Raw genomic sequence first — 20737 nt, 5'->3', positions numbered from 1 at the left:
GGTAGACGTGGATTCCCTGCAGCCGCGCCGCCACTGGTGCCAGGCACTTGGTGAAAACCCTGGGTGCCGACTTTAATCCGAACGGTAGGGCTCTGAATTGGTAGTGGAATCCCTGAACCATGAACCTGAGGAACTTCCTGTGCCTTTTTAGAATGGGGATGTGGAAGTAAGCATCCTCCAGGTCCAACGACGATAGGAAGTCGCCTTCCTCCAGCTGTCCCAGCACGTGCTGGAGGGTGACCATCCTGAATTTCTGCGCCTTGATGTATTTGTTTAACCGACGCAGGTCCAGGATGGGGCGCCAACCGCCGGTCTTCTTTCTGACGAGAAAGTACCTCGAGTACACTCCGGAGCCCTGGAGCCTCCTGGGGACGAGCTTGATGGCACCTTTTTTGAGCATCGCCTTTACTTCCAACAGCAGTTGAGGGACGGGATTCTCCTTCCTGGCCACGGGAGGAATGTGAGGGCACTTCTTTTGGAATTCCAGCGAGTGCCCGTTGGCCAGGGTGTCCAGCACCCAATGGTCGGTGGAGATGGACTCCCACACGCTGACGAACTTCGTCAGCCGGCCTCCCACCGGGGTGCTTCGATGGGGGCCCGACGACACGGCCGGGTCAGTCTTGCTTGGAGGAGGTCTTGCCGCCTTGGCCTCCTTGACGACGGGATTCCACCTTGCTTGCCGCGACCTCTGTAGGCCTCCTGGGAAGAGGAGCGGGCTGCCACTGGATCCTTTGGAGGCACCCTGTCAGCCTCCGGGGCCCCCGAAAGGGCCGTCGCTGCTGAAGCACCCCAAGGGCCCGGGCCGTCTCTGAGTCGGTCTTGATGGCCTGTAGAGACTCATCCACTGCCTTACCAAAGAGGTTGTTGCCGTCGAACAACATGTCCAACACCCTGGTCTGGACAACCTGGCGAAAGTCTGTCGCCTTGAGCCATCCCCGTCGGAGGAGGCAAACTCAGTTGCCCAGTTGGCGAAATCCGGTATCGGCGATGTCCGTCGCCACCGTTATGGCGTGATCCGACGCCACCTCGCCCTCCTGCAGAATTTCTAGGGCCTCTGCCCTTTTGTCATCAGGCAGGAAATCTAGCAGGGGAGCTATTTTGAACCAGAGCTCCCTGTCGTAGCAGGCCACGATCGCTAAGGCATTGGCCGCCTTAATCGTCGTCGCCGCCGAGATGACTCGTCGTCCCATAGAGTCCAACTTCTTGCCCTCGCTGTCCGGCAGGGAAGTGGAAGCCGCCGTGCCCGCTGCCTTCTTCTTAGCCGCTGCCGAGACGACCAAGTCCGGCGTGGGCTGGGCCCTCAGGCACAGGGGGGAGGCATCGGGGACTCTGTACTTCTTCTCGTTCCTGTCCCTCTTGGCGGGTGTCAAAACTGGTATAATTTTGAGTGATGCATAGAGGTTTGGTTTTAGCTTTTATGGTGACACTTTAACACCACCTTGTGGTGAAAATAATGCATTGCAGTAAGAAGGGACAAGGAGTTGAGAATCAGAATATTTGGTTCGTTTGCATCCTGCAGCACACCATGCTTCCTACAAGCATGTCTCAGCACAAGCGCACAAACCACCACCAGTCCCAAGTCCTGGTTCTCCCTCACTCTTATCCTAATCCCAATCTCTAATCCATGTTCTAGTTTCATTTTTGCCAATCATTCTAGACAATATTATGGTATTCTTCGCGAAACAATGGAGCAGTTTACAGAGGTATACAATAATACATAACCGAGCGCTTTACAGGGGTATGCAACAGTACAGATGCATAACGGGAGCGCTTTTTCAGTCAACAGAAGCGATACAGTGGGGGTAGGATACATAGGGTCAGAGGAGGGGTACAGCGGTACCAAGTGGCGGGAGGGTGGTGACTAGCGAGTCAGGTGGAGCAAGAGGCGATGTGATGGCCTAGGTGTTGAGGAAGAGAGACTCCTTGATGAGGTGGGTCTTCAGTTATTTTCTGAATTGTATGAGCGTTGGGGGAGAGTCTAATGCTGGTGAGGAAGAGGTTCCATAGTCTCGGGGTGTAAACAGAGAAATGCCTTACGAGTGGCGATCCTAATCCTTCATACAGTACTAGTCCCTCATCCATAGAGCTTCATACTAGTCACTCATACTGGTCCTTGTCCCTCTAGTGCCTTATGCTGGTTCCTAGGCACCAGTAACTTGCCCCAGGCCTAATCTCAACTTAGTACTAGGAACTTTCCTCTAATATCTTGTTCCTTGTCGTAGTCATTTGTTCCTAGACCTATCATGCATAATCTCTTTTCCAAATCACTTGTTGTAGAGCAAGCATTTTGAATTTCTCATTTCAAATGATATACACATTTTACATCCAATCTAGTTTGTTTACCTCAAGCCAGAGGCTTAGTTTGAATCAGAAAAAAATGTGAGTGCCTATATTTCCTCACAGGTGTTCCAAGCAGACCTTTTCAAAGGTTTATCATGGAACCGGATCTGCTAGCTTTTAGTAGTTGATTATGTTGATATTCATTTGAAATGTCAAACAAGCAGGTCACACCTCTCTGGAACACTTCTGTGCACACATCTTGTGGGGAGTATTTTTCTCTAAACCTCCTGACCTTAAGGCAGGGGCCTGCAACCTCTGGCTCTCACGATGTTTTCCATCAGCCCTAGCCGCCACACCTCAATGGTGAGGGATCATAGGACTCCAAAACTTCTGAAGAGCCAAAAGTTGCAGACCCCAGTCTTAAGGTATCAACATCTGATTTTACTTATGAGTGTGACTCAAACTATGAGCACTCCTAAACCTTTCCGGTAGAGCTGCTGAGGTTATCCAGCAGATCCAAAGGGGAGAAAAATAAAATCTTCATCCTTACATCACTTTGTGCTCAATTCTTTTCCAGTCTTGTATCTACCAAATTCTTTACAGGGAGGCAGCCTTGCCTGGAACTAGAGCCCAAACAGCTAATTCTGAATGTCAACCCAAAGAGTGGCCTCCAGTCATCTACATGCATTCTGGTGATCAGAAAAGCAGAGTAAAAGCTTGCTCCCTAATTTAGGACTACACTGAAACACTTCCCAGCAGAGGATAACCATGCAGGGACAAGCTGCCTGCAGGTTATATCCTCCTCAAGACTATTTTGGTCAAGTTCCCACAGACTGAGTGGGGCAAGACGCTCAGCACGTTGCACCTCCCTTGTACAGTAATCAACCAGCATATGTTTTTGGTGCATGCAGAGATGCAAGAATCCATATGGATTACTGCAAATAAGATGGGCCAAATCCATGGTGTTCCCATGCAATGGGCACAACATTTTTACATGTGCGCATGCTGGTGATCAAGGGGCAATGCCTGCCTCGGGCGGTAAATGGCAGGAGAACCCAGTGAAAAAGGCTAGATTTCCATTTCATTTTCTGTAAGAAAATGCTTGTTTCCCCAAAGAAGCTGGTGCAGCCTGAAACTGAATAACAGTCCATACAAAATAAGAGTTTGTAGCCACTGCCCCTTCTCATCTTGTCAATGCATTTTCTGCAGTGTCGTCATCAATACCTCAGAAAATAAATTAAAATATATCTAGGAAAAACAAAAACCAGGCTTACCAAAAGCCTACCGACAGTGTTCTTTGATCCTCTAAAACCAGCAGAAATCACATGCTAATGGGCGGCTGACTGCCCTAGATAGTCGGTGGACCTATTTACATGGCATTTTCCATGTTTTGCAATGAATGGAAAACAAGTTTCCCCCCACACCCTTCATTGTTTTGAAAATGAAACTTGTTTAACTTTGGAATCACACTAGGCCCGAGTAATTGTTACTTATGAAGTCCATGACCGAGAATAACTTAATTTTCTTAAACTGTTTTATTACGCTTTTTAAAATCTTGAGCATAAGATTCTATTCAAGCATTTAATTACAACATTTCAAGACTGTAAATTCAGTTATGCCATCTATTTAAGAAACACAGCAAGAATTCCAATGAATCTTTTATTAAAAGTAGATAACCTCAAATACACTATCATACAAATACACAGTATGTACATAAGAACCAACAATAAAACTATAAATTGTTAAAGAGCAGCATTCATGTATTTACTGATCTAAAACCATATACTCTGTGCTATAAACATTTTACATAACTTTCCACACAAAACACACAAACAACTTCAGTTGAGTCCAAGTTTAACATTTTAAGTTATGAAGTTGTAAACCAGAAAATTGGGAGTTTTGCAGTAAGTAGTTGCAAACAGTTTTCCATCTGGTGTTGGATCTGAAAAGGCAATTTCATCTCCACTGAGGAAAGCACCGTACATGAAGGTGTTCCTAAAAAACAAAAATAAATCTTAGACATTCAACAGTACAAATACTCAACCACCGAAATAAAATATTTAAAATTAAACCAGTCTTCTCTTCACAATAAAACCTTCAGTAATTTCAAATCACAGAGAACTTTAGTCAATGTATTGACTAGTGTACTAAAAGTCCATATTACCCATTACTTGTACAAATCAAACGTTGCTGGATCAGGGGAACAGAATTTATTACAATAGCATGTCATGGTGCATGCACGCCACGCGCCTCACAAGGGACCTCCTTTACACATGCTCCGAGTACAAACTAGCAACCAGCGGTTAGACCTTAGAGGTGATGGATGTGGGGCCATATGGTGCAAGGTAATCTATTAACTAAAAGTAAATTAGTCCTTAATGTTTTAGTTACTCCCATGCCCTGTCCTCATCACTCTATACTTCTGGGAGACTGCAAAGCAGCCTACAAAAAGAGGATGAATATATATTGAAGAAAAAATATTGTTGAGAACATATTGTCGAAACTGGCTGTGTGCTGCAACAGGTGATGATTGCAAAATGCCTGTGGGGCGGACAACATTGCCACTTTACAAGTGCACTCAAGAAGAAAGGTCATTGGTTTGCCACAGATGCAGACACTGCCCTTATTAAGCTTGGCTACCACGAAGACAGGAAATCATTTCAAGCTTATAATTACTTTAGAATCTTGGTGGCCTCTACCAAAGAAGCATTCCAAAAGATGACAGACCAGGGAATACGTTAGGGTTTTACGGGCATCTAGTCTACATTTGAGACAGGATAAGGAAAATAACCTCCAGGTTCAAATTGCATTCCTTCACTTTGGGAAAACAGGTACTGTAAGGAAGCCACCATGTCTTTATGGAAGTTAAACAGTTCCTCCGTCAGCAGGGTTAAGCTCTCCCAAGGCAGCCCCCCCCCCCGCCCAAGTCACAAGTCTAAAGACAGCATAAGTCTTTCGTCCAAAGGACTAGTGCATCACAAAGCAGTGTCCGGGAAAAGACTAATTTGAAAGCATAATGCAAGTTATTGTAAAATAAGGAAGCAGTTTGTTCAGAGAACCAGGGCTGAAATGAGCCGAAACAGAAACCATGTTGACAGGTTCACGCTTAACATGAGAAAACAAAACTTAAGGCAAAAAAAAGGAGATTCCAAAATGGCGGCCAGGGAAAAAGTCCCCGTTCTCGTTCCCAATCAAGCCGCATATGTGATAGGCAATAAAGCAATGTGAGAGCAGGAACCAGGAGTGAGGGTGCCGCAGTAGTGAGGGGTGAAGTCGGGAACTGAAGAAGCCCCTCCCGCCCCCTCCTTTCTCTCCCTCGGTGAAGGTTCTACTCGTAGAAGTGATCGGAGCAGCAGAGGAAGTGCCCGAGACAAGCGAGTGTGGTGCTGCCCCCTTAAGGGACACGCACGCGGCGGCGTGACGTTGCACGCCGCCGCATGCATTATAAATAAAGGGGGCGTTCCCGGCCGCAAGAGTGCGACCAGGCAGCCCGAGCAGAGCAGACGTGTCCGTCAGTCTGTGGATGCTGGAGGCTTAAGGACATCGCTTATGGGGTCCCTACAGACTCCCAACAGTGGCGATGAGGTCAGTGTAATGCTTGGGCCCGGCGGTGAGAGTTCCTTCAATTTTTCATCCCGAAACAGAGGCTGTGCAGATACCACGCGGCAGGCAGCCATTTCGAATTTCGGGCAGTGGACGCTCACAGAGCTCCGGTTCGACCTGTGAGAGTCATCCATGTCTAATTTTTGGGAAAACTGATTGCAGTGAAGGCGAGGAGAAGGGGTGAGATGCCCAGGCCTGCTGCCCTTGAACCTCCCTGGCTCAATTTTTGGGACATCCGTGCTATAACACAGCACTGCTGCAGCTGAGGACTTCCATCTTCATCGTCCTCTTCATCATCATACCTGGCTGCTGTGTGTGTGTGGAGCACACTGTGGTGTGCAGTTCTGCCACTCATCGTCATCATCACCACCAAGTTTGGACTTGTGTTGCCTGTGTGTTTCTGGACTGTTGGCAATCAGAATCCCTGGAGGGGACTGAACTCTGGTGGTGGGGGTGAGTTGCAGCATCCAAATTCACGCTGGGGGTGCCTGTGCGCTCTAAACTATGAATGTGCCTGCTGACCAGGATGGTGGGCAGTCCGCGGACCTGCAGCAACCTCAAGCCCAGCCACAGATTTGAGCGCAGCCTCAGGCTCCAAAACCACCTCAGGCTTCACCAGTGGCGCAACCGGTTGTGCAGCAGCCCCCTCCAGTCATGGCGCAAATGCGGGCCCCGGCGGCGCTGCAACCTTTCCCGGAGTTCGATCCCAGGCCCACCATCCAGCCTGGGGCCCAGATGGAAAAGGTGGGTGGACCGTCTAGGCATGTACTTCAGGGCCACAATGGAGACGGATGATGACAGCAAGCTTGCCACCTTGCTGTATGCGGCTGGACGTGCAGTGCAGAAAATCTTTAAGTCACTCAAAACAGCCGACGCCTCCTATGCGGCTGCAAAGACTGCGCTTCAGGCTCACTTTCTGCCCCTCGCAATGCGGACTATGAGAGGTTTGTGATGCTGTCAGCACGGCAGAAGGAGGATGAGACTTTGGACACCTTTTATGGCTGCCTCAGACGCCTATCGATAGCATGTGCATGGGCGATGTGGATGACATGATTCGGACTATGCTCATTCAGGTGTGTTCATCAGGTAAACTAAAACGGCAGGTGTTGAGGGAACCGGGTACCACGCTTGCTCGTATCCTGGAGTTGGGACGCTGCCATGAAGTGGCCGAGGCCCGGGCGGCCAGGATGGAGGCTGGCTCGCGCCTGGCGAAGACTGAGGAAGTATGTGCCATGTGGCGGGGTGGCAGAGGTGTCAGAAGACCTGGATCCAGCCTCTGCGACAGGTGCTGGAGAGCTGGTGAGTCGTGCCAGAAGTGTGGGTATGACTTACCCCACCCTGCTGAGTGCCCTGCGGCGGAAAGAACTTGTGGAAGGTGTGGCCTCGCAGATCATTACTCCCATGTGTGCAAGGCAGCCCTGCCGGTGATGGTGCCCAGAGGCCCGGTCCGGTTCCTCCGTCAAAATCACCCCCCGAACGTCGACCAGGGTGAGGAGGGTGCCCCAGCGGAAGAGGAAGAGAACTTCTTCGTGTCGAGTGTCGGGGTCCTCAAGTTGAAGAACAGACGCCAACCGAGGTGTGTGGTGGAGGTAAACAAATCATTGGTCCCAGTACTCGTGGACAGGGGTGCCTCAGTCAATGTGATGGCCCGTGGACATGATGCGATGGGCAAGCCTCCTAGGTTGGTCAGCCTGAAGGCCCGTATCTTTGCATGGGGGGGGGGGGTCGGAACCCATCCCTTTGGATGGTGCTTTTGTGGCAAAAGTGGAACATAATGGCTCACAGATCAACGCCCGTTTCTATGTCACACTGGTGAGCACAAACACGCTCCTGAGTTGTGCTGCAGCAGAGGCCCTCGGCATTGTCTGCTTTGCCTACTCGGTGTATCTCAAGGACATTAATGATCTTCTGGACAAATATTCCACTCTGTTCCATGGTATTGCCAAAATGGCTGGTGACCCGGTGAGGCTGTACACATTGACGAATCGGTACAGCCCATAGCCCTGAAACATCGGAGGGTGCCTTTTCAACTTCAGGAGCAGGTGGACAGAGAACTGGACAATCTCGTAAACTTGGACCTCATTGAGAAGGTGTAGGGTCCGGCACCGTGGGTGTCACCTAATGTCGTGGCAAGAAAGCCCAAGCAACCGGACTCCGTCCGCATTTGTGTCGACATGAAGCCGCCCAATAAAGCCAAAACGGGAGAGACACCTCAGCCCAACCAACGACATCATTGCGGTGGTGCAAGGTGCTTGGTTTTTCTCAAAACTGGTAGCCGGCCCGGAGGTCCATCAGGTCGTCATACACCCGGAGTCAAGGTACATAACCACGTTCACCACCCACCGCGGACTACCAATATAAGAGACTCAGTTTTGGTGTCTCGTCGGCAGTGGAGGTGTTTCAGATCCTCATCCGAGGTGCCCTCGCTGACCTGGATGGCGTCTTAAACCTCAGTGATGACATCCTAGTGTTTGCCAGAACTGAGGTGGACCACCTGCGCAAGTTGGCCAGGACCTTCAAAAGACGGCAATCACTGGGCCTCACGCTCCACAGGGAGAAGTGAGAGTTTCTGCGTCAGACCATTGAATTTGTTTTCAAGGAAGGTGGTGCGTCGCCAGATCCAAGAAAGGTACAGGACATTAAGAAGGCCCAACCACCGAAGTCGGTGTCGGATGTGGAGTTTTCTTGGCATGGTAACATACTGTGGACGATTCATTCAGAACCTTGCTTCAAGATTGAGCCTCTGAGGGCCCTTAAAAAGAAGGAAACAACCTGGCATTGGGGAATTGGGGCCCCCTCGAGCAGGCGGCGTTAGAAGATATCAAGAGCTGAAGATACCATGGCGTTCTTTGACCCCACCCCTCAGAAATCATCGTGGACGCTAGCCCCTTTGGCTTGGGGGCCGTGTCGACACAAGCCGGTCGGGATGGCAGTGTCCGCCCAGTGGCGTACGCCAGTAAGGCACTGTCCGACACTGAGCATCGGTACTCCCAAATTGAACATGAGGCTCTGACAGTGCTATGGGGTTGTAGGCATTTCAGGTTCTACGTCCTGGGCCGCCCAGTGACTTGTGACAGACCACAAGCCCTTGCTTCCCATACTGGCGGGGTCCTCATCCAAACCACTGGCGAGGATAGAATGGTGGATGCTTGCCCTCCTGGAATACGGGCTTACCCTTATATACTGGCCAGGTGTGAACGCGGCAGGCTATCTGTCCAGACATCCTGGAGTGAACGGCGGGTAGGAGCAGGACACCTGTGCCGAGGAGGCAGGCGATCACGTTCGCATGGTGGTGGAGGCGGCTACCCCCAATGCCATGCCCCTCAAAGATCAGGAGGCAGCGGCAGAGGAGTGCTTCCAAATTTTGAAACACGCCATGCAACAGGGTTCGTGGAAGACGATAACGGAGTCCCTGGCCGGGCGCACACAGGAAGCCAAGGTGGGGCTGGAGCAACTTTGTAAGGTGAGGGAGGAGTCGTCGTTCTCGGCTTCCGGCCTTCTGCTGAGGGGCGACCGGATAGTCGTGCCCCAGTCAAAGGTCAAGGAAGTGATCACTCTGGCCCACCATGGACACCAAGGCGCCGCGAAGACCAAGGCCCGGCTACGCCTCTAGGTGTGGTTCCCGGAGCTGGAGCGGAATGTCAATGACTTTGTTGCTGCCTGTGTCAGGCAGCATCCCCCTTACAAAGAGCCGGCAATTGAAGCAATGCCCCAAGGGACGCGACCCAGGGAAGTGGTGCATGCAGACTTTGGATCCACCATGCTGGGCACCCACTTCCTGGTAGTCGTGGAGTACTCTCGATATCCAGAGGTCGAGTTCGTAGACTGAGTGGGCTTTGAGCACATGGTGGTGGCCATCGAGAAAGTGTTTGCTGCCCACGTGTTCCCCCACACTCTGTGCTCTGACAATGGGGCACAGTTCCAAAGCAAGCGTTTCTCGGAGCTGATGGAGGAGTATGGGGTCCAACATAGGAAGATCACCCAACTCTGGCTGCGGGCGAACGGTGAGGCGTAGAGGCTGATGAGGACATTGAACAAAAACCTTCCGGAGAGTGCAAGGCCAGGGACAGTGCCTGCAGAGGGCCCTTTACCAGTTTGTGAGTGTATCGCACTACCCCCCCCATGCATCCACGGGAGTGGCGCCGGCTGAGGCCCTGTTCAGACGGTGCCCCCGAGGGCTGCTGATGAGGTGCTTATTAGGAACAGACATCCCCATGGAAAGCGCTCTCTCCCCTACGAACCTTAGCCACTTGATGTGGTGACTGTCAAGGGGTCCATGGTGACGGCCTCGGACGGAAGGGCAGCCGTCACCCGGAATGCGATGTCTTCAAGAAGCTAGGGCCGGAATGTGATGTCTTCAAGAAGCTAGGGGACCCCAGTACGGAGCCTCCCCTCGAACCGGACGGAAGTGCCCGATGACGGTGGAGGCCAAACCTCCATGCCCACGTCCCCCGCCTGGGGAGTGCCACCAGATGGACTGCCTGTGTCGGAGGTAAGCAGGAGGTACCGCCAGAGGGCTGGGCAAGGGAAACCCACTTACCTCAGCGATTACGTATTGGGACATGTTTCATAATTGGCCCTTGGGCCTACAGTGTTAATTAAGGGGATCCAGGGTGGTTGAGAATAAGGGTTTTGGGGGGATTTTATGTTTATGTTGAAATGTTATGTTGTTGGTGTTATAAACTAGTGAACTATTGTTTGTCCTCATGGAAAAGGAGGAGTGTGGTTCTGCCCCCTTAAGGGACGCGCACGCGGCAGTGTGACGTTGCATGCCGCCACGTGCATTATAAATAAAGGGGGCGTTCCTGGCCGCGAAAGTGCGACCAGGAAGCCCGAGATGTGTTTCATTCTGTCGGTGCTGGGGGCTTACGGGCATCGCTTATGGGGGTCCCTACAGACTCCCAACAGTGAGGATCTCAGACAGCATGCAAGAGAGGCGCAGGCCGGATGCAAACGCCGAGGGGAGGAAGGTGGACATGACGCCAGAGAAGGAGAACAACTGCAGCGGAGGAGGAGGAGCAGAGGCAGAGTGTTGGCGGGCGTGCAGGGCCGACCTGTGCCGGGAAGAGAGCAACAAGTGAGTAGTACAACAAGACTCCCCGGGTACGGCAAAGAAGAGGCGATAATATCCCTGGAGAACGGACCCGCACAGAAGATCAAAGTGAACTGCACAACTATAACACAGCATGCCATCACCACACGGCTGTGCTTAATCAGGCACAGAGTAAGGTAAACAGTATAGAGCGTGAGGACATACCTTAGGTATTTTGAAACCTGCATGTACTTTGGATTTTCTTTCCTTCTTACTGGACCCTATTCAGATTGTCCAACAATAGAGGAGAAGGGTGGTTGGCAGCATTGCTGGAAGCCTAAACCCGGGAAAGCATAGAGAACAGAGGGGCCTTGAAGTGGCTGGCTGGGGAAGTGCATCAAGGTGAGGTCGCCAGTGTGATGCAGCAGTGTGGAAGGACGGAATAGAGACAGCCTGGGCCAAGTGACACAAAAAACAATATCCACTGCTACTGGAGGAAGTTTAGGGGTGGATTCGGCACCACAGCAGGGATAGCAGCATAAGGAAAAAACGAAGGCATAGGGAGGAGCGCAAGGGAAGCTGCCGGCATGTACAGTAAAGTGCACACATGTCAAAGAACAGAGGAAAGACTGCGCTAGAAGGTATAAAAACACCACAAACACATCAGGAAGGTAATATAAAGCAACTGTGGGGTGCAGAGTTATCACTCGAGATAAGCAAGGATTTGGACGCCAAGAAACAGCGGAAGAAAGGTGCCCAGGAAGAGGGGATGATGGCAGTGTACAAAGGAGACAGGCAAAACTGGTTCAAAGAATTGCAGGATCAGTTCATGGCATTGTTCCAATCAAAAATTAAGCAATCAATGCAGGAGATTAAACCGTATGTGGGGAGACTACCAGGGGGCGCAGGCGTATGGCAGCCTAAGCCCTCTCCACCCCGCAGAGAAAGGCTGCGTTGTGCGTTCAGCCCAGCCCGCGTCGAACGCACAGCAGTCGCGAGGGCATGGAAAGCAGTTGTTGAGCTGCACCTTAAGTCCTGAAAGAAATTGGAACGGCATTCAGGAAGAATTCAGACCTGTAAGGTATGCCACCCTGCAGCCCTGCTCCGACTGCACCGCTGCCAGGAGCGGAGTAACGGCAAGACCACTTGGGTGCCATACGGCTCCAGCCCTGAGGGAGGAGCAGCACGCAAAACAAGGGGACAAAGCGAGGGCAGCGCCCCTCTGAGCGGACACACTTTAGCAGGAGTTCAAGTCCGGCAGCGTGAAGGAGAAGAATGCTCAGCAGCCCCGCCACAAAGAGGGACACAGCCGCCGGAGCGTGGAAACAGCTGGCAGCCAGCACATCGGTAAGGAGAGTTAGAAGGAGCAGGGAGGCGAGTCCCCAACAGGCCACTGCCCAGTCACGCACCCTGCACGCCCCGGGAGGGACAGAAAAACGTAAACAGTGCAGCAACAGACCCAAGCCCCAGCACTGCCCGAGCAAACCTCTGAGTGCCGTTGCCGGTCCCTCGCAAAGCAGGCAGCGGCAAAAAACAATTGAAAGCTACACCTCTCCCCCACGCAGACAGGCCCCAGTGAAAACACTGCAAATGAGAGCCCAGCTTGAGGAACGGTGCAGGGGCGTGGGGGAGAAGGAAAAAGAAGCAGGAACAAGCAGGAGGGCGAGGGGGAGGTCAAAACAGACATAAGCAAGGAGAGGGCACAGGAGAAGGTGTCCCACAACCAGGCAGCATTCGAACCATGCTAGCCACCCGCCCCAGAAGAGAGCAGGAGCAACCCAACGGGCACAGGAGGCCAATCAGCCTGGGGGGTTAGCAAAGCAGCAAACCAAGCACAAGAAGCATCAGACAGCGCATGAACGAGAATCCCGGCTCTGCCCGGCTGAAGGAGGGAGGCACAACGGCACGCCAGACGAAGACATCCCATGCAGGTGCGCAAATGCCCCCCCCCAATCAGGCACTAACGGTGACATAGCCCATCAGCAGCCGTGATCAAAGCAAAGGCAGCACAAAATAACAGGGCAAGAGGTAGGAACGTGGAGTGGAACGCAGGAAGCGACAAAAAGCCCCGCATAGCAACATCCATGGGTTGAGGCAAGCCAGATGCAAACAGGCATCACACAGGGACATAACGCACTAAAGAGGCCCTGCAGAAGCACCTTGTGTGGGACAGCGGCCCACCACCTAATGTCACCGGAGTGCCACAAAATGTCCCCAAACCCCCAGGCCCCACTTCGGACCGCCCCATGGGCCAGATGGGAGGACAGGCACAAAAGTCCTTTGCGGCATACGCAGAGTGAGCAGTGGTCCTCCCTAGGGCAAACCAGGCCACATGCGAAACGAGATCAATTCAACAGCCCAAAAGCTACAGGGGTACCGCCGAGCTACACCAGCCACGGCAACAGTGCTCCCCAGAAGCACCCCATATACATGGCAAGGACCACAAGAGTCCAACAAAAGCAGACATCCGTCTCCTGCTGAACGAAATGCAGCCCCTGCGCAGCAGTATGACCATGACTGTAAGCGCCCTCCAGGAAAGAGTCCTTAAAATAGAAGCTAAAGTGGAGGCTCTTGAGAACTATCAACAGTCACAGATCTCATGGAAATTAGGTCAGAAAGTCGCTTTCAGGACCTGGAGCAGAAAAACATGAACTTAGGGAGAGGAGAGTCAACATTAGGATACAAGATCTCAAGGAAACGCCCAACGAAACCCTGGCTAGTCTGGAGAGGAGAGTCAAGGCCTTTGTGAATTTGCTCTTCGCAACCCCCTTAGCCCCAGAACTGGAATTTGAGAAAGTTCATAGAGCCAGGGCCCCCCCAAAACGGCCCAAGATCAGTACTGGCCAAATGCCACACTAAAGACACAAGGTAGAGATACAGAACGTGAAAACATTGACTGAGGACTCGCAAGTCAGAATTTACCAAGACATGTCAACAACCACCCTCGTCCAAAGAAAAGACTGCCGCCCTTTAACCACTTGGTTGCGTGAGTACAGCATTCGCTACAGATGGGGATTCCACTTTGCACTTTTGTTCGAACACAATAACGAAGAGTACACAGTTACCTCAAGCAAAGAGGCGAGCAGCATTTTGCGCGGTCTGACAGCGGGCACAGAGCCGAGTGAACTTCCGTCCTCCTCAGAGCTGATTAGGAAACCCATAGGCCATTGGCCGAAGAGAGGACGCTCCAAAGGCACAAGAAAATTCAAGAGACTCAACACTCCCTGAGGGAAGAGAGGTACATACCAGCGGATGTCACGCCACAAAGTGGAGGAAAAGGAAAGTGGGGAGGACAACAGGATTGTGGAAGGGACATTTTACAAGATCAGCAAGCAGAAAGTTGTCTGCCCAAAGTTAGGCAGTTGGCAGCGACCCGACCAAACACTGAGATCCGGGCTGGGCGACCAAGACCGTAGTCATTGCGCATTCGCACCTATCAATCGCTGACATGTAGTTCAAGGTTACAGGCTTTCGGGGAGTCCCCCGATGAGTGGCCCTATGTTTTTTTCTAGGGCATCTCCAGTTTTAAGGGGAATCCCTTGTTGGTTGTTCTTTGTAGGTTATTTGTAGGGGATGGTGGAAGAAGGGGAGCAAGGGGAAGACTCTAAGAATGGGGTAGACAGGGGGGCTGAGCACAGAGCCTTCAAGCAGACAACTTTGTCTAGCAAAAAGACAGCACAGAGACACCACAATCCGCAGAGTCACCTCAGCCAAACAAATCAATCATTCACGTATTCAAACCCCCGACAAAGGGGCTAAACAAACAGGGCAGCAAGTCAGAGCACAAGGGCTTCCAGAAACATGACATTAGACACAGTTAGGATGGGAATCCAAATGTGAAGGGTCTCCGCTCGCCCCAGAAGCGATCAATGCTGATGAGTGTTCCAACAGGCCAACCTCGACATTCTTCCTACAGGAAACTACATTTACAAAATGGAGATGAAATCACTCCCAAGGCAGATGGCTAGGTGGTGCCTTATGAGCATCGGGGCCAGATAAAAAAAAAAGGGGCGTTGGTGGGGTGCGAATTATGTATAATGCAGCCCTGGGGTTGCAGATTGCAAAGGTACACAGGAACCTGGGTGGGAGATACCTTATCGTGATCGGTACAATCAGGGCGAAGAAATCACTTTGTGCTCAGCGTACGCACCTAACACCCAGCAGCTGGCATTTGGTGCGGAACTCCTTGCAGTAATGGAGAATTAGGGGACCGGAGCATTGATCTGCAGCAGAGACTTCAACATGGTGATAGATCAGGCAGTAGACCAGGTATTGTACAGGGCGGGTGCAACCCCCCTAAGAGAAAAGGGGTCCTTCCTCAGCTTAACACAAAAATACTTCCTGGTGGATGCAAGGCGGGCCGAACCGCAAGAAAAAGCATATGCGTTTTATTCTCCCCCCTCCCCAAAAACAATATTTTCACGTATACACTACATCTTCATAGATGCAGCACTAGAACACGACCTTGAGAGTGCTACGATAGAACTAGTTGGTTGGTCAGATCACAATATGGTTAATGTTGAGCTGAACCTAGGCGAGAGAGGCCCCACCTTCCTTTACGGAGGCTAGGATCATTGTGCTGCCCAAGGAAGGAAGAGACTAGCTTGAATGCGGGTCTTGCAGGCCAATTTCGCTGCTGAACATAGATGCCAAAATGTACACTAGCATACATGCCGGTAGGCTTAGTGAGGTCCTCCCAGCACTAATTAACAACCAGGTGGGATACGGAAGAGGCCGTCAAGGCTCAGATAATGTCCGCAAGACCTTAGATCTCATTGCAGCCATCGATGCAGAGGACTTCTGTCCCAATCTGATGTCTGTCAATGTGGAAAAGGCTTTCGACAGAGTGGAATGGCAGTTCATGCATCGGATACTGGGCAATGTGACTGCTGGTTATTGGGGGCGCAAGCCCTATATCGAAATAAGGCCAAGGTGATCGTAAACAGCGTGGCTTCCCCCTTCTTTGTTTTGACCAAGGGAACAAGGCAAGGGGGCCCTCTATCGCACCTAGTTGTCACGCTCTTAATGGAGCTATTGGCGCAAAGCTTTCATCAGGACCACACCATCAGGGCCGCAAATTCGGTAGGGAATACCAATTAGCATTATTCGCAGACAATGTTCTGGTCTACCTGACGAACCTGCATCAAACTGTCCCGAGACTCCTGTCCAGACTAGAGGAATACGGAACCCACTCAGGCTTCCGTGTGAACAAAGGGAAACAGTAGCGCTAGTCTTGGGTGAGACAAATAGATGCCCAAGCCTGAAATCTATAATGTGGGGCATAAAGAAAGCGGACAAGAGCATCCGATACTTGGGGGTTACCATCTCCAAGAATTTAGCAGACCTGTATCAAGCAAACTACACACTGCTTTGGAAGGCAATCAAGGAGGACTCAGAAGTGGGCTAAATTAAATCTTTCTTGGGCGGGGAGATTTACAGCAATAAAAATGAATGTTTTGCCAAGGCTCCTCTTCCTCTACCAATAACTCCCAGTCATCCTCCCCGATGCCTTTCAAACCGAAACCAAGTGCTTCCTATTAGCTTTCCTGTGGGAGGGGGGAAAAGACCTTGCATCGCTTATAATACAATGATACTCCCCAAAAATAGGGGTGGCATGACATACCCTGATTTCCATGAATATTACAGAGCAGCACAGTTGAGGGTACTCCTAGATCACCTCAGAGAATCAAACAAGGGGTTAATCTCGAAAATGGTTACTTTGACCCGGTCATTCGGGGGAGGCGGGGGGTGGGAGTGACGCACGGTTTTGGTCCCCCTGAAAACATTCCCATGCAGGGCATGTAATCACCCAATCCTAGGGGTGTTGTGGGCAATATGGAAAAAACAGACCAGACAAGCAGGGGGTCACCACCTGGCCCTCCCCCCTAAATTGCCTATGGCCCCCCCGATCAGAAACATAATAGACCCCATCTGCTTCAGTCACAGTACGAGCAGGGGCTAATAAGGGCAGGGCAGATGTGGATGAGGGTTCATTCTTGAGGGAGGAATTCGAAGCAGCACAACAAGACCTAAAAATCCAACCTCTCCCTTATCTACAACTAAAGGGGGCCCTCACAGACCCAAGATGGGAGGACAGTCTCCGGAGAGGTCTCTACGTTCAAAGCCATACTGAACACACATTCTGCCACCAACGGGTTGATAGCAAAACTCTACTGTGGACTTTTAGAAAAGGGGCACCTCCCAACACCCCACACCCAAACAAAGTGGGAGAGAGACCTGGGGTTGGAAGAAAATCAAGGAGGGATGGGCTGCCATATTCAGGGCGGTCTGATCTCAACCATATCAGTCCAATACAAGATGCACAATAGCAGACAACTCCTGCAGTGGCACCTAACCCCACAGCGCTTGGCAAAAATGTATGTCGGCATTAGCCCTTACTGCTGGCGTGGCTGTGGGCAGATTAGCGCCTATGGGCACCAATGGTGGGAGTGCCCCAGTGCACAGGTATACTGGAAGATGATCTTGGGGTGGATACACGACGTAGAAGGCATACAGAGGACGTTAACACTCCTGGTCTTATTCAGAGTTGAAGTCGTTGAAGACCAACACCTAATACTTCCTTATTTGCCCTGGAACCTGCTTTTAGCAGCACAAGTATGTTCGACCATAAAATTAAAGGGGCGCATGCTGCCAACAAAATTAGAATGGTTTCGCAAGGCCAAAGAAATGTATGAGATGGAAAGCCTCACAGCAGCACTATTGGAATCACATTTGCACATTGACATGCTATGGACCCCCTTCCTAGATTATTGGGAGCGGCACAAAACCACAAAGCGAGGTAGACAACTCAACATCTTCGTGCTCTGGGGACATGCTTTAATTGTGAGCTTCCCAGCCATGTCAAAGCGCCAACAGCCTAGGAAGGGATTGAGGAGATCTGAGCCTGGTACCCTGGCAGACAAAGTGTTAGGACTTTAATGTGACTGAAGGATAATGCTTCACTTTAATGCTGAGGTTGTCATAGTTTAAAGACAAACTCATGCCCCACCCCCTATATGGTTATCCTAGAAGGGGGAGGAGGAAGGGAACAGGAGGGAGAAGGGAGTTTGTTATTCAAAAAAGGTAAAATTGTTCACCTATTTGCTTTGTTGACGATCTGAAATGCAAGGTAATTAACAAAAATTGAACTTAATAAAAATATTTAAAAAAAACAGGATGTGGCGAAATTGGAAGAAAGAACAGATACATTGGAGAAGGTAGTCCAAAATTTGGAAGAAACATAAAAAGTGCAGAAGCCCTGGAACATCTATCGCGCCTTACACACATGGAGATCCAATGTTAGGATTAGGAAAATCGTTCAAGGAGATCGAATGTAAGGAATAAAAACCTCAGACATAGCGGATAGAGATTTGAAAGATACGGTCCAGCAGTTCACACACATTTGGGCTAGTGCAACAGAAGCAGTCCAGTTCAACTGTATACATAGGGTGGGCCCAAATAAAGCAATGGAATCGGGTGCGCAACCACAGGGCTTTGTGGTGGCAACTACAACATACGGCCAGAAAGAACAGATACTGAGAAAGGCAATGACTTTGGGCCCACCGACTCAATGGTGAGGAGGTACAGTTGTACTAGGATGTGGCCCAATCTACTTTACAAAAAAGAAGGGCGATCGGCCCAGTGGTGAAATATTTGATGCAGAAACAAGTGAGATATAAATGGATGTTCCCATTTGGCCTTTTTATTTTTTATTTTTTTTTACATAGGAGAGGCGCCAGAACAGGATAGCTTCATGTGATAAAGGGGAACGGATACTGAATTTGCAAGGAGGTGGAGAAGAGGATCGAGGAGGTCTACAAAGAGAAGAAAAGGGAAACAGGAAACTGTGGGGATGGAAAACGATATCAAGAGGAAGAAGGGGGAGAAAAGGAATGAAGAAGTATGATGGTGCAAATTAAAGACGATTCGCATCAAGGAGGGATAAAAATTGCGGTAGGACTGTGTACCCCGCGGTGGGGAAAGAAAAACTCACGTTTTGTCTAAGGTAGGAGGCAAGCAGCGGGAAGGGGTGGAGGGGTGGGGGGAATTGGGCTTGAATCCTAAAGTCGGGTTTAGCATTCCCTGCATAGTTTCTCTGTGATTAGATGAGGGCCAGACGCGACTGGCAATACTTCTGGGCGATCATAGGATCCTGGGCCCTCCTCAGGGGGAGGGCAATTGGGAATGCGATTGTTGTGGGGAGTTGGGGTTGGGAACCACCAGAAGTGGGAAGAAGTGAGATACTGAACCAAGGAAATGGTGGGAATGGAGGAGAGGACCAACAACATGAAGATCCTTAGGGTGTTGATGTATAACGTAAGGGGGCTCAATACCCCCATCAAGAGGAAAAAAAATGAAAAGTTTGCGAGGAAAGGACAGCAGGATAAATTAATGCATCACGAAACACAAGCAACAAAGATAAAGGGGAAGCTACGTATTAGATGGTATTTGCAATTATATCAGGCAAATGCGGGGGAAAAGAAGGCTGGAGTGCTAATAGCATTACACAATAGGTCGGGGGCACAAATACAGATGTCTCATGCAGATAAGGAGGGGAGGTTCCCATTTGTGAATGCTACCCTGGGGACCCATAAAGTTACTTTGGCATCGGTCTATGCTCCAAATGTAGGACAGGACAGGTTCCTGAGAGGGGTGCTGACGAGGTTGGAAGAGTTTGCAGTAGGGGATATAATACTAGCAGGGGATTTTAACATGGTATGGGAGCCCAAACAAGATAGGACCAAGAGTACTCAGATGGGAGCACATGCACCATCTTAGGCACTTAGCAATAAAGGGCCAGGAGCAGGTTTTACATATTACTCCCATGTACATTCTAGTCAGTCTAGGATAGATTGTATTTTGACATCTACAGAACTGGTGAGTAAAATAGAGCTAGGCTCGATTTCATCATCAGATCATGCCCCGTTGTCAATGACCATCGCATTGGGGAATGTTGGGGGTGGGGTCATATAACAATTCTGTGCTATATGACCAGGCCCAAGTTAAACAAATTGAGGAAATCACAGGACAATGAGGTAGAGGACAAGTCTCCGGAAATGGTATGGGATTCATTTAAGGTGGTCTTGAGGGGAAACCTGAAGGCAATCAAGGCAGGGAGGGATGGACAGACCGTGGGAGGGAGAGCTAGAGGGAAAGATAAGAGACCGTGGGAGGGAGAGCTAGAGGGAAAGATAAGAGATCTTAGGGGAAATGGCAAAACGTCCTACCAACAAATTAAGGAGGTCGTTGACACATGCAGGGCCAATTAGAGATACTTTGTACCAAGAAGGCAGAGGAAGTGTGGTTATATATGAAAATGGTATTATGTGAGGGCCAATAAGGCGGATAGGCTCTTGGCAAGACAGTTGAAGGATAACAGACGCACCAGACAATTATGAAGATTCAGAATAATCAAGGGGAGGACAGAACGACAAATTAGGATATGGGTGAAGCTTTTAGGAAATACTATCAAACTTTATACACATCCGATAACCCCTAGTGGGATAAGCAGGAGGAATATTTAGCAGGGTTATCACTTCCACAAAAAGCGGAGGACGACAGAGCGATTAGACGAAGATATCCGGGAGGAGATAAGAAAAGCTATTAGAACTTTGTCTAGCAACAAAGCCCGGGCTGGGTATTCAGAGGGGTTTTATAAACAATAAAGACATTTTATTCCCAAGCTTAACACTTTAATAGTTTTAAAAAGAAGGGGGCAATTACACCATCGATGAATAACACTCAAAAGGTGGCATTCTTGAAGCTATGCAAGGTTACCGTGCTCCCAGGCTCATATCGCCCAATAGCATTGATGAACTTAGA

General features: G+C 50.3%; 1 protein-coding gene across 3 annotated transcripts in view; it reads right to left on the bottom strand.

Annotated features, from left to right (window-relative positions):
• Positions 1 to 3925: 3925 nt before the first annotated feature.
• ESCO2 (establishment of sister chromatid cohesion N-acetyltransferase 2) overlaps positions 3926 to 20737 on the bottom strand; it is a 630612-nt gene continuing 613800 nt past the window's right edge. For all 3 annotated transcript variants that reach the window (XM_069605632.1, XM_069605634.1, XM_069605633.1), the window contains one exon: positions 3926 to 4275. In XM_069605632.1, coding sequence (XP_069461733.1) covers positions 4143 to 4275 — 133 coding nt within the window. In that variant the 3' untranslated portion in view covers positions 3926 to 4142. The remainder of the gene's footprint in view (positions 4276 to 20737) is intronic.

This window comes from Ambystoma mexicanum, chromosome 4p, assembly GCF_040938575.1.
Source record: "Ambystoma mexicanum isolate Mex_15411 chromosome 4p, UKY_AmexF1_1, whole genome shotgun sequence".
Taxonomy (NCBI): Eukaryota; Metazoa; Chordata; class Amphibia; order Caudata; family Ambystomatidae; genus Ambystoma; species Ambystoma mexicanum.
Note: the sequence above shows the minus strand (reverse complement) of the source record. Positions and strands in the feature narration are given on the sequence as shown.